This window comes from Vitis riparia, chromosome 10, assembly GCF_004353265.1.
Source record: "Vitis riparia cultivar Riparia Gloire de Montpellier isolate 1030 chromosome 10, EGFV_Vit.rip_1.0, whole genome shotgun sequence".
Lineage (NCBI taxonomy): Eukaryota > Viridiplantae > Streptophyta > Magnoliopsida > Vitales > Vitaceae > Vitis > Vitis riparia.
Window position 1 is genome coordinate 9,375,343 of NC_048440.1, and position 14,891 is coordinate 9,390,233.

The 14,891-nt window shown below is 38.2% G+C and overlaps 1 protein-coding gene across 1 annotated transcript; it reads left to right on the forward strand.

The window, feature by feature from the left end:
• Positions 1–13,072: 13,072 nt before the first annotated feature.
• On the forward strand, positions 13,073–14,677 carry LOC117923777 (berberine bridge enzyme-like 8). Its single transcript, XM_034842221.1, has one exon. It carries the CDS (start codon positions 13,073–13,075, stop codon positions 14,675–14,677), a length of 1,605 nt encoding a protein of 534 aa, XP_034698112.1.
• Positions 14,678–14,891: the final 214 nt, after the last annotated feature.

Genomic DNA, 14,891 nt, shown 5'->3' on the forward strand with positions numbered 1-14,891 from the left:
TAGCCTTTAAGATTTTTGGTTTCCAAAAACTTAACTGTACCATAATATTTTCCTTTTGTTTTCAGTTTTAAGAACATAATGTGCATTACAAAAAAAATGCAACCAAAAGGACCTAGCAAGACACGCTAGTAAAGAAGGTCACTAAATATCTCTACTTATTTTCTATAACTTATAAACTTCATTACCATTATTAGGAAGAAGAATCTGGCAAATGGAACTCAATCTACAATAGGAAAAAAGCCCAGTTACTAGAGAAGGCAACTCCATATGCTCCTTCTTGCTTAAGTAATGACAATCTATTTACTAGCTTGAAAGGAATGAGTGAAAGGAATTTCTCTATCAAGGGCATGCATGAACAAAAGAAGAACACAATTGGACATGTAATGCTCAATTTTTTGGTAGCTGCAACATTGATCTATTTCAAATCTTAATTCCATAAAAAAAAAAAATTCATCTTGTATACCCTTCTTATTTAAAATTGAGGAACAATAATTTAGATTAAGAAGCATTAAGATAAATAATGAGTTTAAGGAACCTAAAATATAAAATAAATTATTTTTATTTTAATTTTTTTATTTTTGTATTAGAGTTCCTAAATTAATTTTATATAAAGTTGCTATTATTCTATATTTTTAAAAATGAAAAATCGGAAGTGCATCAAACCTCACCTAACTCATGGGAAAAACAAGTCTATCAAAAGAATTTTCGTAATTCTCTATTTATTTGCTAAGATACCCGAGGAAAAGAATAGAAAAGAAAATGAAATTAAAACCTTAAGTTATATTTGATCGATTAGATAAGTGAAAAGTGTATTTTCCCATGATTCTCATTCACTTGGAGAAAATCAGTTCCCTAAAATTTCCTCCTGCAAGACAAAAAATCACATAAGACAAATAAGAAAAAATAAAATAAAAAGGTACCTTTTTTTTTTTTTTTTTTTGTAAAATTTTCCTACAAGCCTAACATTTACAAGAGCTTAATCACTCATTTAATTGACACAATAACAATTAGCTCAATGATTTTGATAAAAAAATATTAGTTTAGTGATGTATGAACAACTATTCGGCAGAGATAAACTTAGTCATTCACTTCATCCAACTCAATCCATGAAAATGTCAAAACTTTATATTTCCTTTCAATTTCCACAAATTTCTCAGAAATCGAACACATGAAAGCTAAAAATTCCAGATAAGCCCAATTAGTTGAAGCATGTTGGCATGGAAAAAAAGAAAAAAGAAGAAGAAGCAAGAATCAATAAGAAAAGCTTAGAATTATAATGAATTACATAATCATTCTCAAATAATAAAAAATTCAAAAGAAAAATTATAGATTGAAGCCCTAGATCACTATCGTTCAAATCATATACATATAGAAATAGAGAGTGAGAGAGAGTACTTGGGATGAGAATGAGAGAGACACAAAGATAGAGGAAGTAGAGTGAGAGAGGTGACAAGGACGGGACGTGAGAGATGGTGGTGTGTGGCAATGGTGGTGTGGCAGAGGCACCCAAGGGCACACAACTTTTGCTAGACCACGCAAGTTTTTGCATCTCGGCTGTAGACCACACACCAAAAGGAAAAATGAAGAAAATGACTAGGTTTTCCGTTTGGGTTTATACTAGTTAGATATGTATAAAAGGAAAGGTGAACAAAAGGTTTACACAAAGAAATAAACAAAGAAGAAAGGTTCTGCTATTAAGTTATTTTTGGTCTTTTGTTTTTTTTTTTAAACCTATGGAGGCTGACCTGGTAGTAGGAGGAGGACATGTTGAGCATTAAAAAACAACTTAGCCTAAAGTGCATGAAACACAAAATATTTTTGGGGTTAGCATTGTAAACTTGAAATTGGTAAACCTAGGTTTTAAATATGCTATTATTTTGATATTGATAGCCTGAAACCTAAGTTTCCTAAATATATATAAATTTATAAGTAAATTATAAATATTTTTAAATAGAAAAATAATTATATATATATATATATTAAATGTAGATATAGATTATAAAGTAGATAAATTATCATTTTATTATTAAATATATTTTCAAATTTGATAAATTATTATTTTAATATTAAATGTATTTTTAAATTCATTGTGTTATTATCAAATGCTACAAATTATATTATTCTTATATTGATTTCTTCAATAAAATAACTTTAATATATGTATTGTTGCATCTTTTATCATGTCTTGATACGAATATTGTTTCCATCAAGATGAGATTTCTTCATCCAATGGTATCATGAAACAACATTGGTTATATATATATATATTATTGACATGACATTTAGTAAAATTAATTACTGAATGTTATTTTAATATTGAGTGTATATTTCAAAATTTCATATTTCACCAAATATTATTATTGAATATTACACATCATATCATACATATATCAATTTCTTTATCAAAATAATTTTAATATATGTATTATTATTTATTTTATCATTTTTTGGAGTATTATCGATCCAAAATGTTCACTTATATTCCTACTTAACGACGAGACTTAGTTTTTATTTGTGAAAAACTGATTTTTTGAACAAATTGGAGTGACCATTTATTTTTGTTTATTTTAAAGGAAAAACAAAATAAGAAATAAAACCCTAAATTACTTTTTTTTTTTTTTTTTTGAAGGAAAACAAAGTTTATGAAAAATGAGTTTAGATTTGAGGGTCAAATTAACTACCTCAATCAATTCAAGTCTAACCTGATGAACCCAAATCTAACTTAAACAACCCAAATTCAATTCAAGTTTAGAAAAATGAGGTTGAGTTGGACTTGATTAACTACTTTGAGTTGGGTTGGGTTTAGATTGATTGATTCTTAATTTGAGTTAGACTCAGGTTAGTCATTAACTCGACCAACCTAGCTGAGTTGCAGCTCTACCTTTTAAGTTAAGTTATACGCACAAATAGCCACTATGGCAGCTGTCACACCCCTGAAATCTGCCTAATTTTTTTCATTGAGTGTGCGATGTTAAGGACTCTTCCTTAGCCAACCTTTATGTCTAACTCTTAGAAGAACAATGTAACAGGCAACTACATGATTACGGGAACACCCTTCCCAACTTGTATTACTCAACTCTACAAGATATAAAATTGCCTTTCCAAAGTGTCTCAACACTTGGCTTGAGTTAGAGTACAACGCTTAGAACCCTTAAACATTCAATGACATTCTATATGCTTTGTCTTAGAGATGCATGAGCCTTTAAATGACTCACCTTGCAGTTATAATTCAAAATTCAAGACCAAGGAGCCTGCTTGGTGGTTATGTAACTGCCACAACTGCCATAACTACTTGCATAACCACCTAGTTGGTGAACTGCTTGCATAACCGCCCAACTGGAGACACTCCTTCAGTCTAAGGTGTCTTTTTGCACCAACCATCAACACAAATACCAACTGCTGATTACTACTCAAAAAATGCTATTTGATAACTTTTAATTAATCCTTTTAAACACTTTTGAGTAGTAGTTAGTGCCTTTTAACCCAATTAGCATGTTAAGGCCCCTTTCAATCAATTCTAATCAAATTGTGTAAGTTTTGGTGTTTTTGTTAGTATTTTGATCACCAAAGCATTATGAGATTGATGAGAGTTATATGGAATCCTTGGAAAGCAATGGGAAGCTTAGAGGCATGAAGAATCAAAGCTTTGAAGCATCTTTTCCCATAAGCAAAGTGGAAATGTAAAGGGGAAGCAAAGAGAAATCAGTCATGGAGCATTCTTGATGACAGTCACTGCAGCTACTTTTGGAGCACTTCCCGATGTCCAAATTATGCATACAATATGTCATTTGAAAGCTTAGGAAGTCAACAATCCAATGCCTCAAACCGTATGCAATTTGGATTTGAAATGAGGAAGTTATAGCCTTTGGAAGACAACTGTTCCAAGTTGAAGGAAGGCTTCAGAAAAGTACTGCGGAATCAGCCTTTTGTTGCGGAATGGTTTCGCAGCCTTTTTGCACAGTGCCATGGATTTCCCCTGAAGCTTCACGACGCGATGGAAGCCAAACACCACAAGATGGAAGTCCACTTTGCAAAGGTGTTGAATCAGCAGGATGCTATGAAGAAATTTCGCAGACCTCACTTTTCACCTGCGAAGTGGTCCTGAGTGCTTCCCGATATTTGTAACCGACACTTGGAGATATTTTTCATTGGATTTTTGTTGCCTAAATGCCCAAATTCTCCTTGTAAGTCACCAATGATAGGATTCCTTAGTTTTTAAGTTAGGAATTTGGCTAAAATATCCAGGTAATAGTTGATTATGAAATTTTTGGTTTAAAGGGAGCCCGAGGAGCCTGTTCTGAGGGTGTGGTGGTGATGAACCTTTTGTAAATTTCAAAGGAAGAAATACACAGAGCTTGAGCTCTTTTCTACCTTACCTTCTCTCTTTGATTGTGTTTTTACTTATTTTACTAAGTTATGCACTCTCTGAGGAGCTTTCCCCAGAGAATGAGTAACTAAACCTTTTAGTTCCTTGGAGTTAAGGTTGCCGGGAAAGGTTCCAAGTGCAAGAATCAGAAGCTTTGTGGTTTCAGCTATGAATGAAGAGTAAGTGTGTCCCGTGAATGGTTTCTAATGTTTTTAGTTAACTTAAAACACCTTGGAGTCACCTGGGCTAACACTTGGTAAGGCAAGTGATCTCTAACCATGGAGATGCACTAGTTTACCCCTTGCGAGCCTCTGGTAGGTGACTTGAAAGTAGGATTTTCTAGAATAGCCAACACTTGGTAAGCTTTTGGACTCTTAGGAGACATCCATTAGTTACCTCTTGCGAGCTTTTGACGGGTAATCCAAGGTTAAAGATCACCTTGAATGGTAAAGGCTAGTGAGAGGCTCAAACCATTGCAAGTTGCATCAGTGAGAGAATTAAAGCTAAAATCGAATTGAGGGATGCATTTGTGCAGCACCTGTTAGAGAATTGACTTTATGTTAATTCTCTAATGGGAGGATTCGAACCAACTGACCGGAGCTATGCTTTTGCATGAGGAACCCCCCCTGTATACCTGAATCTCCAAGGAATGCTTTTCTTCTTAAGTAATTTTCATCACTTGCTGTGTAGTTAATCTAAGTCCAAACCTTTTTCAACCAAAGTTTGTGTTTTATTTCTTAAGCTAATCTTGAAATGAAACAGCACCAATTCACTTTGAATTGGTATCATTTTCAACTTGAGTACCCTTCCCAGTGGAACGATCCTAGAGCCACTATGCTATAGTAGCTTTGTATTTGCTACCCTAGTTCATGGTGTTATAGGTTATAAATATTGTTGATTACTCCCGCCATCAAGGAGCACCAGCTGGACACGAACCAGCTGAGACACCAATTAGGCATGAATCAACTGCCAGTCCTTTGTAGTTGAATGTTGTCCAGATCACTTGCTGCCACTAGCTAGCTACCATCCCCTCAAGCCTTTCCCATCAAGTTGTTGATGAGTCCCCCTAACAAGCTGCCTCCTCCCTATAAGGCGTCTCTTGTGAAAGGGTGCCCATCAACGTGTCTTTGATCAAGGTCCTCTAAACCAGCATCATGTAGTAACTAGCTGACCAGGTGTCTGGTGCATTAGTGTGCCTTCCCTATACTGATGTGTAAGCCCATGCCATATCAAGGTGCCCATGGCCTAGGCATGTGTCTAGCTTCCTCTATCAGATCAAGGCTCCACAACAACAAGCCATGGCATTGCTCCCATGGCCGTGCCTTCCTAGTGCACAGGGCATTGCGCCATTGTGCCATGCATAGTCATCTTGGGTTTGAGTTAGTTGTGCGTCTAGTGCTCTATCAAACCATGGCGTTGCACCCATGGCTTTTCCAATTGGCTCGCGACACAAGGCTTAGGCACTCTCGTGCCAATGTGGGGAGGAAGTAGGCTGTACCAGGCCACGTGTTGTTGCGCTCACGGGGTGCACACCATACATGTTGTGGAGCCCATGTGTGCGTGCTTGGGTGTTGTCCGTGTGTCCTAGGTACGCCTAAGGCAGTGCCATGGTACCCCCTTGGTGCGATTAAGGCCTTCCTTTTGTGCCCCTTTGAGTCACCTACCTTCCTTAAAGAGCAATATGAGCCATTGTCAAGATGTCTAGAGGAGACATCATACATGCTTGAGGAGACATAATGAAATATTTAAATACTTAGAAATTATATTCCAAAATAAACCTCACCTTCCATCTGCACCAACTCCATAGCTAACATATGCTTGATGATTGCATGGTGCAAAAAGTAGCAGAGGCATTAGTCATCCCAAAGGCATTACCAGAAACTCGTATGAACCATACCAAGTTACACTAGTGGTCTCCCTTTCATCTCTTGTCGCAATCTGCACTTGCCAATAGCCTGATCTCAGGTCCAACTTGGTGAAGTAGAAGGCTTTTGAAAATCTATCAAACAGCTTGGCTGCCAAGAGGATCGGGTATTTGTTCTTTATGGTCACCTTGTTAAGAGCCCTATAATCCACACACATGCATAGAGAATCATAATGTTTCTTTTGGAAAAACATTGGTGCACCATATGGAGCCCTCAAGGGTTGGATTAGGCTTGCATCCAACAATTCCATCAACTATTTTCGTAGCTTTAACAATTCTGTAGGAGATATCCTGTAAGAGGCTTGAGCAAGGGGCTTTGTTCCAAGCAACAATTCAATCCTATGGTCAATAGGTCGTCGGGGTGGCAATTCCTTGGGGAGTTATACAAACATCACATTTTTGAACTCGTTCAAAATTTTGACCACTAAATTAGGGACTTCCACAGACTGCCCATCCTTGATCTCGATCAAGGTTGCGACATATGTATCATAGCCCTGCTTCAATCCCTTCTTTAACTAGATAGTGGACAACATCTCAGGCTGACCCTTACCACCATCATTTGCCCTCAAGGCTTGCACAAAACAAGGCTGTCTTTATTCCAACACCACCAATCCACCAAGATGTGGGATCAAGGCCACTTTGGCCTTCAAAAGGAAGTCTACACCAAGGATCAAATCGAAGTCATCTAAGGGCACACAATGTAGGTTACATGTGCCCTTCCAGTCACCAACTTGCATGGGGACATTCTTGGCTATCCCTTAGATCTTTTGGGCTTTGCTATTGACTGCCTTGATTCGACTGGTATCCTCTTCCAACTTCAATCCTAACCTGGTTGCCTCTCGAGTGGCCACAAAATTGTGAGTGGCAAGACTGTCCACCATGGCCTTAACTTGCACGCCATTCATAATTGCATGCACATGCATTAAGGACTTTTGGATAGGAGTCTCACCATGGAGGACATTCAGGAGTTGCACTGGATTGACTTTAGGAGGGGTATCTAAGTCAGATTCTCCCTTGTCTTCTGCAGTCACAAGGGCTAAGAGTTTATCTCTTTTGAGGCAATCCTTGGCTCGATGAGGACCATTGCAAATGAAGCATCCTGCCATTCAGGTGGATTGCTGCACAAATTTTGTGGTATTCTCCACTGGTTTTACTCCTGCAACACCTTTCTTGTTCTACTTCTTCCACCAAGACTTCTTAGAAGTCTTGTTTTCAGCCTTAGTCTTTCTGTTTCCTTCTGACTTTGGTTTTTGCATGGTGGAGATGACGCCACCCATCTTGTAATCCACCAAACAATCTGTTGCAGCCATGGGAAAAGGGAGATCACGAACCCTTTGGCTTCAAAGTTCTGTCTAAGCCCATCCTGGCAATCCGGACATGAAATTGAAAAGCTTGTTCTCTTGTGACATGTTCTTTATATCCAACATCAAGGAATTGAATTCCTTGACATAGTCCTTCACTGATCCGGTGTGTCCGAGCATTTTCAATGATTCCTTGGCCACCTAAGCAGTGTTGGTGGGGAGGAATTGATCTTTCAATTCTTTCTTCAAAGTCTCCCAAGTGGTGATTTGGGGCATTCCAAACTCTACATCATCCTCCATCCTTGTTCACCACCACAGTTTGGTATCACCAGTCAAATACATACTGGTAATGGACACCTTCTCACCATCAGGAACATGAGCAGCCCTGAAGAACTACTCCATGTCCCATAAGAAATTCTCCAACTCCTTCGTGTTCATGTTACTAATGAAGCCCTTAGGCTTTGGGACCCGGACTTTAGGAGGGACTTCAGGGCTTGAGGAGCATCCCTGCAACACAGTCTTCTTAAGGACTACAATGTCTTCTCCATAAGATTGCAGGGTGGCCTTGAAATCATCCATCAGAGACTGGATCTCTATTTTCAAGCCAGTAAATTTCTCCTTAAAGAATTTGTCATAGGTCTCCAACAAACTCCTCTGCACTTGGATTTCCTACATAGTGTGCTCTTCCCACGAAGCCACAGTGCCATCCTCGCATGGCCATTCTCCTAGCATTTCTTCCATCCAAGCAATCATTTTCCGCAAGGCTTCCATTACACTACCACCAACCATCTTTGGTGCACGCTTTGTTACCACTTATCACACCCCTGAAATCTGCCCAATTTTTTTCATTGAGTGTGCGGTGTTAAGGACTCTTCCTTAACCAACCTTTCTGTCAAACCCTTAAAAGAACAATGTAACAAGCAACCACATGATTACGGGAACACCCTTCCCAACTTGTATTGTTCAACTCTACAAGATAGAAAATTGTCTTTCCAAAGTGTCTCAACAATTGGCCTAAGTCAGAATACAACGCTTAGAACCCTTAAGCATTCAATGACATTCTCTATGCTTTGTCTTAGAGATGCATGGGCCTTTTAAATGATCCACATTGCAGTTACAATTCAAAATTCAAAACCAAGGAACCTGCCTAGTGGTTCTACAACTACCACAATCGCTATAATTGCTTGCATAACCACCTAGCTGGTGAACTGCTTACATAATCGCCCAACTAAAGACACTCCTTCAGTCTAAGGTGTCTCTTCGCACCAGCCATCAGCACCATAACAACCTGCCTATTCCTTGTAGTTGAATGTTGTCCTGATCACTTGCTGCCACTAGCTAGCTTCCATCCCCTCAAACCTTTCCCATCAAGCTATTGATGAGTCCCCCTAATAAGCCTTGTAAGATGCCTTTTGTGAATAGGTGCCCACCAACGTGTCTTTGATCAAAACCCTCTGAACCAGTAACATGCACCAACCAGCTAACCAAGTGTCTGGTGTATCAGTGTGCTTTCCCTACATTGATCTGTGAGCCCATGCCATGTCAAGGTGCCCATAGCCTGGGCATGTGTCTAGCTCTCTTCATTAGATCAAGGCTCCACAACAACGAGCCATGGCATTGTGCCCATGACTGTGCCTTCTTAGTGCACAAGGCATTGCGCCCTTGTGCCATGCATAGTCATCTTGGGTCCGAGTCAATTGTGCGTCTAATGCTCCATCGAACCATGGCGTTATGCCCATGGATTCTCTAACTAGCTCGCTGCATAAGGCTTAGGTGCCCTTGTGTCAGTGTAGGCAGGAGGTAGGCTGCACCAGGCCCCGTGCCGTTGCACCTACGGGGTGCACGCCACACATGTCGTGGAACCCATGTGTGCATGCTTGAGTGCCATTCGTGTGTCCTAGGTATGCCCAAGGTCGTGCCATAGTACCCCTTTGGTGTGGTCAAGGCCTTCCCTTGGTGCCCCCTTGAGTCACCCACCCCTTCCCTTTTAAAGAACAATACATGTCATTCTCAAGATGTTTGGAGGAGACATCATACATGCTTGAGGAGACATAATGGAATATTTGAATAAGTAGAAATTATATTCTAAAATAAACCTCACCCTCCATTTGTACCAACTTCATAGGCAACATATGCTTGGTGCACGTGCAATGCGTGTCTGGTGCGCACGCGGTGCTTGTCTGGCTAGTCCGCGGTGTGTGCCTGACCCACACATGGTCTCTTTCTTTTATCTCTTGAGGTTTGAACCACCAAACTCCAGGTCATCATTGCTCACTGTCTAGGCTCCCATGGGTGCAAGGCCTACCCATGAGGCCCTTTTCTCCGTCATTAGGTCAAGAGGCTGACAACAGCCACATATGGTTAACAAGAGTTAGTTAAATCTTAGCCACACAAATCATAAACTTACATAATTGCTAGCTTTCTTTGCTGCTGTAAGGAGGTAACTCACTCTAAAGAAAATCCCACCACAGTGATGTATTATTAAGGCAATCTTTCAGTTGAAAATTTTCACTAATTTCATTACTAATCATGTCCTTAATCTGACCCATAACTTCAACCATTATTCTCTTTGAAATTTCTAAGAACATTGATTCTTGATTGTGTGGAGACCCTTTAAAACAAGTTTGGTGTGTTCCATAAGTCAATAAGGCATGTTCATCACCCTTCAATTGAATTCTACTTAAATGAGAATGATTATCATAAAATTTAACCAACTGGTCCCAAGCTTCATTGGATGTCCTAGTAATGGAAATAAAGGGAACCACTAACTCAAATAGAGAGACAACCTAGTATCACATGAAGGATTTGAGTGCTCCCTAAAACTTCCTTGATCATTGCTAAAACAAGAAAAGAAAAATATAAGAATGAAGGAAGAATGCCTAGAGAAAGAGGGGCTCTTGATACAATATGAATGTAAAAGGATTTTGTGTACAAGTTTTGTATCAATTCATAAAGAGTAATATTTTATGTGCATGAATGCACATTCATATTTGTCACAAAAAGCAAAATTAATAAAAGGAAATTAAGAATGCGTTTGGTAGTGATTTTAGGAAGTGTTTTTAGTCTTTCTAACACTTGAAAATTTTTATCTTTCATATATTAAAGATGCTAGAAACACTTCATAGAATCACTACCAAACACACTCTAAGGGTATGATTGAGAGTGATTATGACAAAAGTGTTTTTAGCTTATAACATTTTTATTAATAGCATTTTTATCAAAATGTTTTCGTGAATAATTAATTAGTGTTTGGATATGAATAAAAAAATGATAATATTTTTGCTAATGTGTTATATATTTTGATTGGAATTTCACACTTGGGGTTTTAAAAAAAGAAGTCACTTTCGACATTAACATTATGATTTCTCTTATATGTACGCCATAAAATATTTGACGTGGCAATAGCTACCATACATTTTAGTATTAAAATTTCAAATGATGAGTGTATTCAAACTCTATAGAAAGGTTAGGCCTGCAGACATTGCCCAATATTTTGATTGGAATTTCATGGTTGGGGTTTTAAAAAAATAAGTCACTTTCAATAATAACATTATGATTTGTCTTATACGTATGCCATTAAATATTTGACGTGGCAATAGCTACCATACATTTTAGTATTAAAATTTCAAATGATGAGCGTAGTCAAACTCTATAGAAAGGTCAGGCCTGCAGACATTGTCCAATATTTTGATTGGAATTTCACAGTTGGGGTTTTAAAAAAAGAAGTCACTTTTGATATTAACATTATGATTTGTCTTATACGTATGCCATAAAATATTTGATGTGGCAATAGCTACCATACATTTTAGTATTAAAATTTCAAATGATGAGTGTGGTCAAACTCAATAGAAAGGTCAGGCCTGCAGACATTGGCCAATATTTTGATTGGAATTTCATAGTTGGGGTTTTAAAAAAAGAAGTCACTTTCGATATTAACATTATGATTTGTCTTATACGTACGCCATAAAATATTTGACGTGGCAATAGCTACCATGCATTTTAGTATTAAAATTTCAAATGATGAGTGTGGTCAAACTCTATAGAAAGGTCAGGCCTACAGACATTGCCCAATATTTTGATTGGAATTTCACAGTCGGGGTTTTAAAAAAAGAAGTCACTTTCAATATTAACATTATGATTTGTCTTGTACATACACCATAAAATATTTGACGTGGCAATAGCTACCATACATTTTAGTATTAAAATTTCAAATGATGAGTGTGGTCAAACTCCATAGAAAGGTCAGGCCTACAGACATTGCCCAATATTTTGATTGGAATTTCATAGTTGGGGTTTTAAAAAAATAAGTCACTTTTGATATTAACATTATGCTTTGTCTTATACGTACGCCATAAAGTATTTGACGTGACAATAGCTACCATACATTTTAGTATTAAAATTTCAAATGATGAGTGTGGTCAAACTCTATAGAAAGGTCAGGCCTACAGACATTGCCCAATATTTTGATTGGAATTTCACGGTTGGGGTTTTAAAAAAAGAAGTCACTTTCAATATTTACATTATGATTTGTCTTATACGTACTCCATAAAATATTTGATGTGGCAACAGTTACCATACATTTTAGTATTAAAATTTCAAATGATGAGTGGGATATGCTGATAAAAATATAAATTCGTGGTCAGTAATTGACTGATGGAATGAGTTGATTCAAGAGATGAATTGTCAAACTTGTTTTTGTTGGATTATTTATTGTTTGTTATATATCAGCTTAATCAGCTGGGAAAATTTGGCATCAGCTTAATCAGCTGGGAAAATTTGGCACTTATGAAGTTACTTGTCGATTCTAATCGGACTTCCTTCACTGAGATAAATTTTTGGCTTAAATCTGATCCAATCATGATTTTGGGATTTGGGTTTACAGCAAAGTTGGTTATATTTTGTAATAGAGGTTGGGCTTTAATTTGAAAGGAAAAGTTGAAATGGTTAGATAGGTGCGGTTACCGTCATTCTTAATCAAGACAGGGCTTTTACAATTATTAGTGACAAAACTTTTTCTATATAAAATCGTATGATAATTAAATAACAATATGATTTTTGCATATGAAACTATCTAATCCATATGGACTTCATGAGTCATTCATCTGGCAATCTAGATCTATGCTTATCATATTTGGTTCTTATGTTTTTTTTTTTAATTATTTATTATTATCTATAAATTTCCTTTTGGAGGAAAAAATAAATTTTGGACAGACCATCTTGATCTATGATTGTGAATGTTACAGAAGCTGAACATACAAATGGCCGTACAGGAGATGAAGACATTGCCAACAGCTCCACAATGAGTTCATGGATCGTGGAAAAGTAAAATAAACAAAGGATCCTTTCACCATATGATATTGCAATTACAAAATGTCAAATGCTGATTGGGAGGTGAATTGTATTGTCTTCTTACCTCTTCTTTTATTATAAATTCCAATCAGATCTTGTATACTCTCTTGCACACAGAAGAGGAAACCAGAAATGGGAACTTCAAGCTCTTCAATGCTTTCATTGCTTTCAATCATCTTTTTGCTCTCTCTTTCATGGGCAGCTTCGGATTCTGTTCATGGAGCTTTTCTCCAATGCCTTTCTACCCATTCTCAGTCTTCTCATCCCATCTCTGCAGTACTATACACTCCTGATAACTCTTCATATTCGTCTGTTTTAGAGTCATACATTAGAAACCTCCGATTCAATACATCTACAACCCCTAAACCGCGCCTTATCATCACCGCCACCCATGAGTCTCACATAAAAGCTGCCATTATTTGCTCTAAGAAGCATGGCTTGCAGATGAAAATTCGAAGCGGTGGCCATGACTACGAGGGCGTGTCTTATGTATCCGATGTCCCCTTCTTCATCCTTGATATGTTCAATGTTCGATCCATTAGTGTGGATATAGAAGATGAGAGTGCTTGGGTTCAGGCTGGAGCAACTCTTGGTGAAATTTACTATAGGATTGCCGAGAAAAGCAAGACTCATGGCTTTCCTGCTGGTGTATGTCCTACGGTTGGTGCTGGTGGCCACTTCAGTGGTGGCGGTTATGGTAATATGATGAGAAAGTTCGGGCTGTCTGTCGATAACATTGTGGATGCAGAGTTGGTTGATGTTAATGGCCGACTTCTCAACCGAAAATCAATGGGGGAAGACTTGTTTTGGGCCATTAGAGGAGGAGGTGGAGCTAGCTACGGCCTCATTGTTTCTTATAAAATCAAGCTTGTCCAAGTTCCAGCTACAGTAACTGTTTTCCGAGTTGCAAGGACCTTGGAACAGAATGCAACAAACACTGTGTATCAGTGGCAGCAAGTTGCAGATAAGGTTGATGGCGATCTATTCATCAGACTAACCATGGATGTGGTGAATAGCAGCCGGAGTGGAGAGAAGACAGGAAGAGCCACATTCCGGTCCTTGTTCCTTGGAAGTTCTGAAAGACTTCTCTCCATCATGAACACGAGCTTACCCGAGTTGGGGTTGCAGAGCTCAGACTGCACTGAGATGAGTTGGGTAGAGTCTGTCCTCTTCTGGACAAACTTTGCCATGGGAACGCCTGTTGAGGCTTTGCTTGATCGAAACCCTCAAGTACTCACCCACTTGAAGAGGAAATCAGACTATCTGAAGGAACCAATTCCAAAGGCTGGTTTGGAGGGGATATGGAAGAAAATGATCGAGCTACAGACGCCAGCTCTGGCCTTCAACCCTTACGGTGGAAAGATGGCTGAGATTTCCCCGTCTGCAACTCCTTTTCCACACCGCGCAGGGAACCTATGCAAAATCCAGTACGCCACAAACTGGGATGAGGAAGGGAGTGAGGCGGGTGAGGCGGCCGAACGATACATAAACTTGACACGACAGCTCTACAGTTACATGACTCCCTTTGTTTCCAAGTCCCCCAGAGAGGCATTTCTCAACTATAGGGATCTGGACTTGGGTATCAACCACAACGGTAAGAACAGCTACTTGGAAGGAAGAGTTTATGGGATCAAGTACTTCAAGAAGAATTTCAACAGGCTGGTGCGGATCAAGACCAAGGTTGATCCTGGTAACTTCTTCAGAAATGAACAAAGCATCCCAACTCTTCCCTATTAAATGGTAACTAGATTTGTGTCTCTAGGCAATACCTTTCTGATTGCTTCAATACATGGTATAGAAAAGAAATAATAAGTGGAGAGCTGTGTTTCATCACTGCAGATCTACCTGCTTCATTTTTCTTTCCTGGTACAAAATAAGAACACATTGTTATGTTAAGGAGATGTGGTATCAGAAAATTCATATGTTGTTGTATTCACAACTTATTTTGGAT

What these genes read in the sequence shown, in the direction of transcription:
- LOC117923777 (XM_034842221.1), top strand. Translation starts at nt 13,073, where the DNA reads ATGGGAACTTCAAGCTCTTCAATGCTTTCATTGCTTTCAATCATCTTT.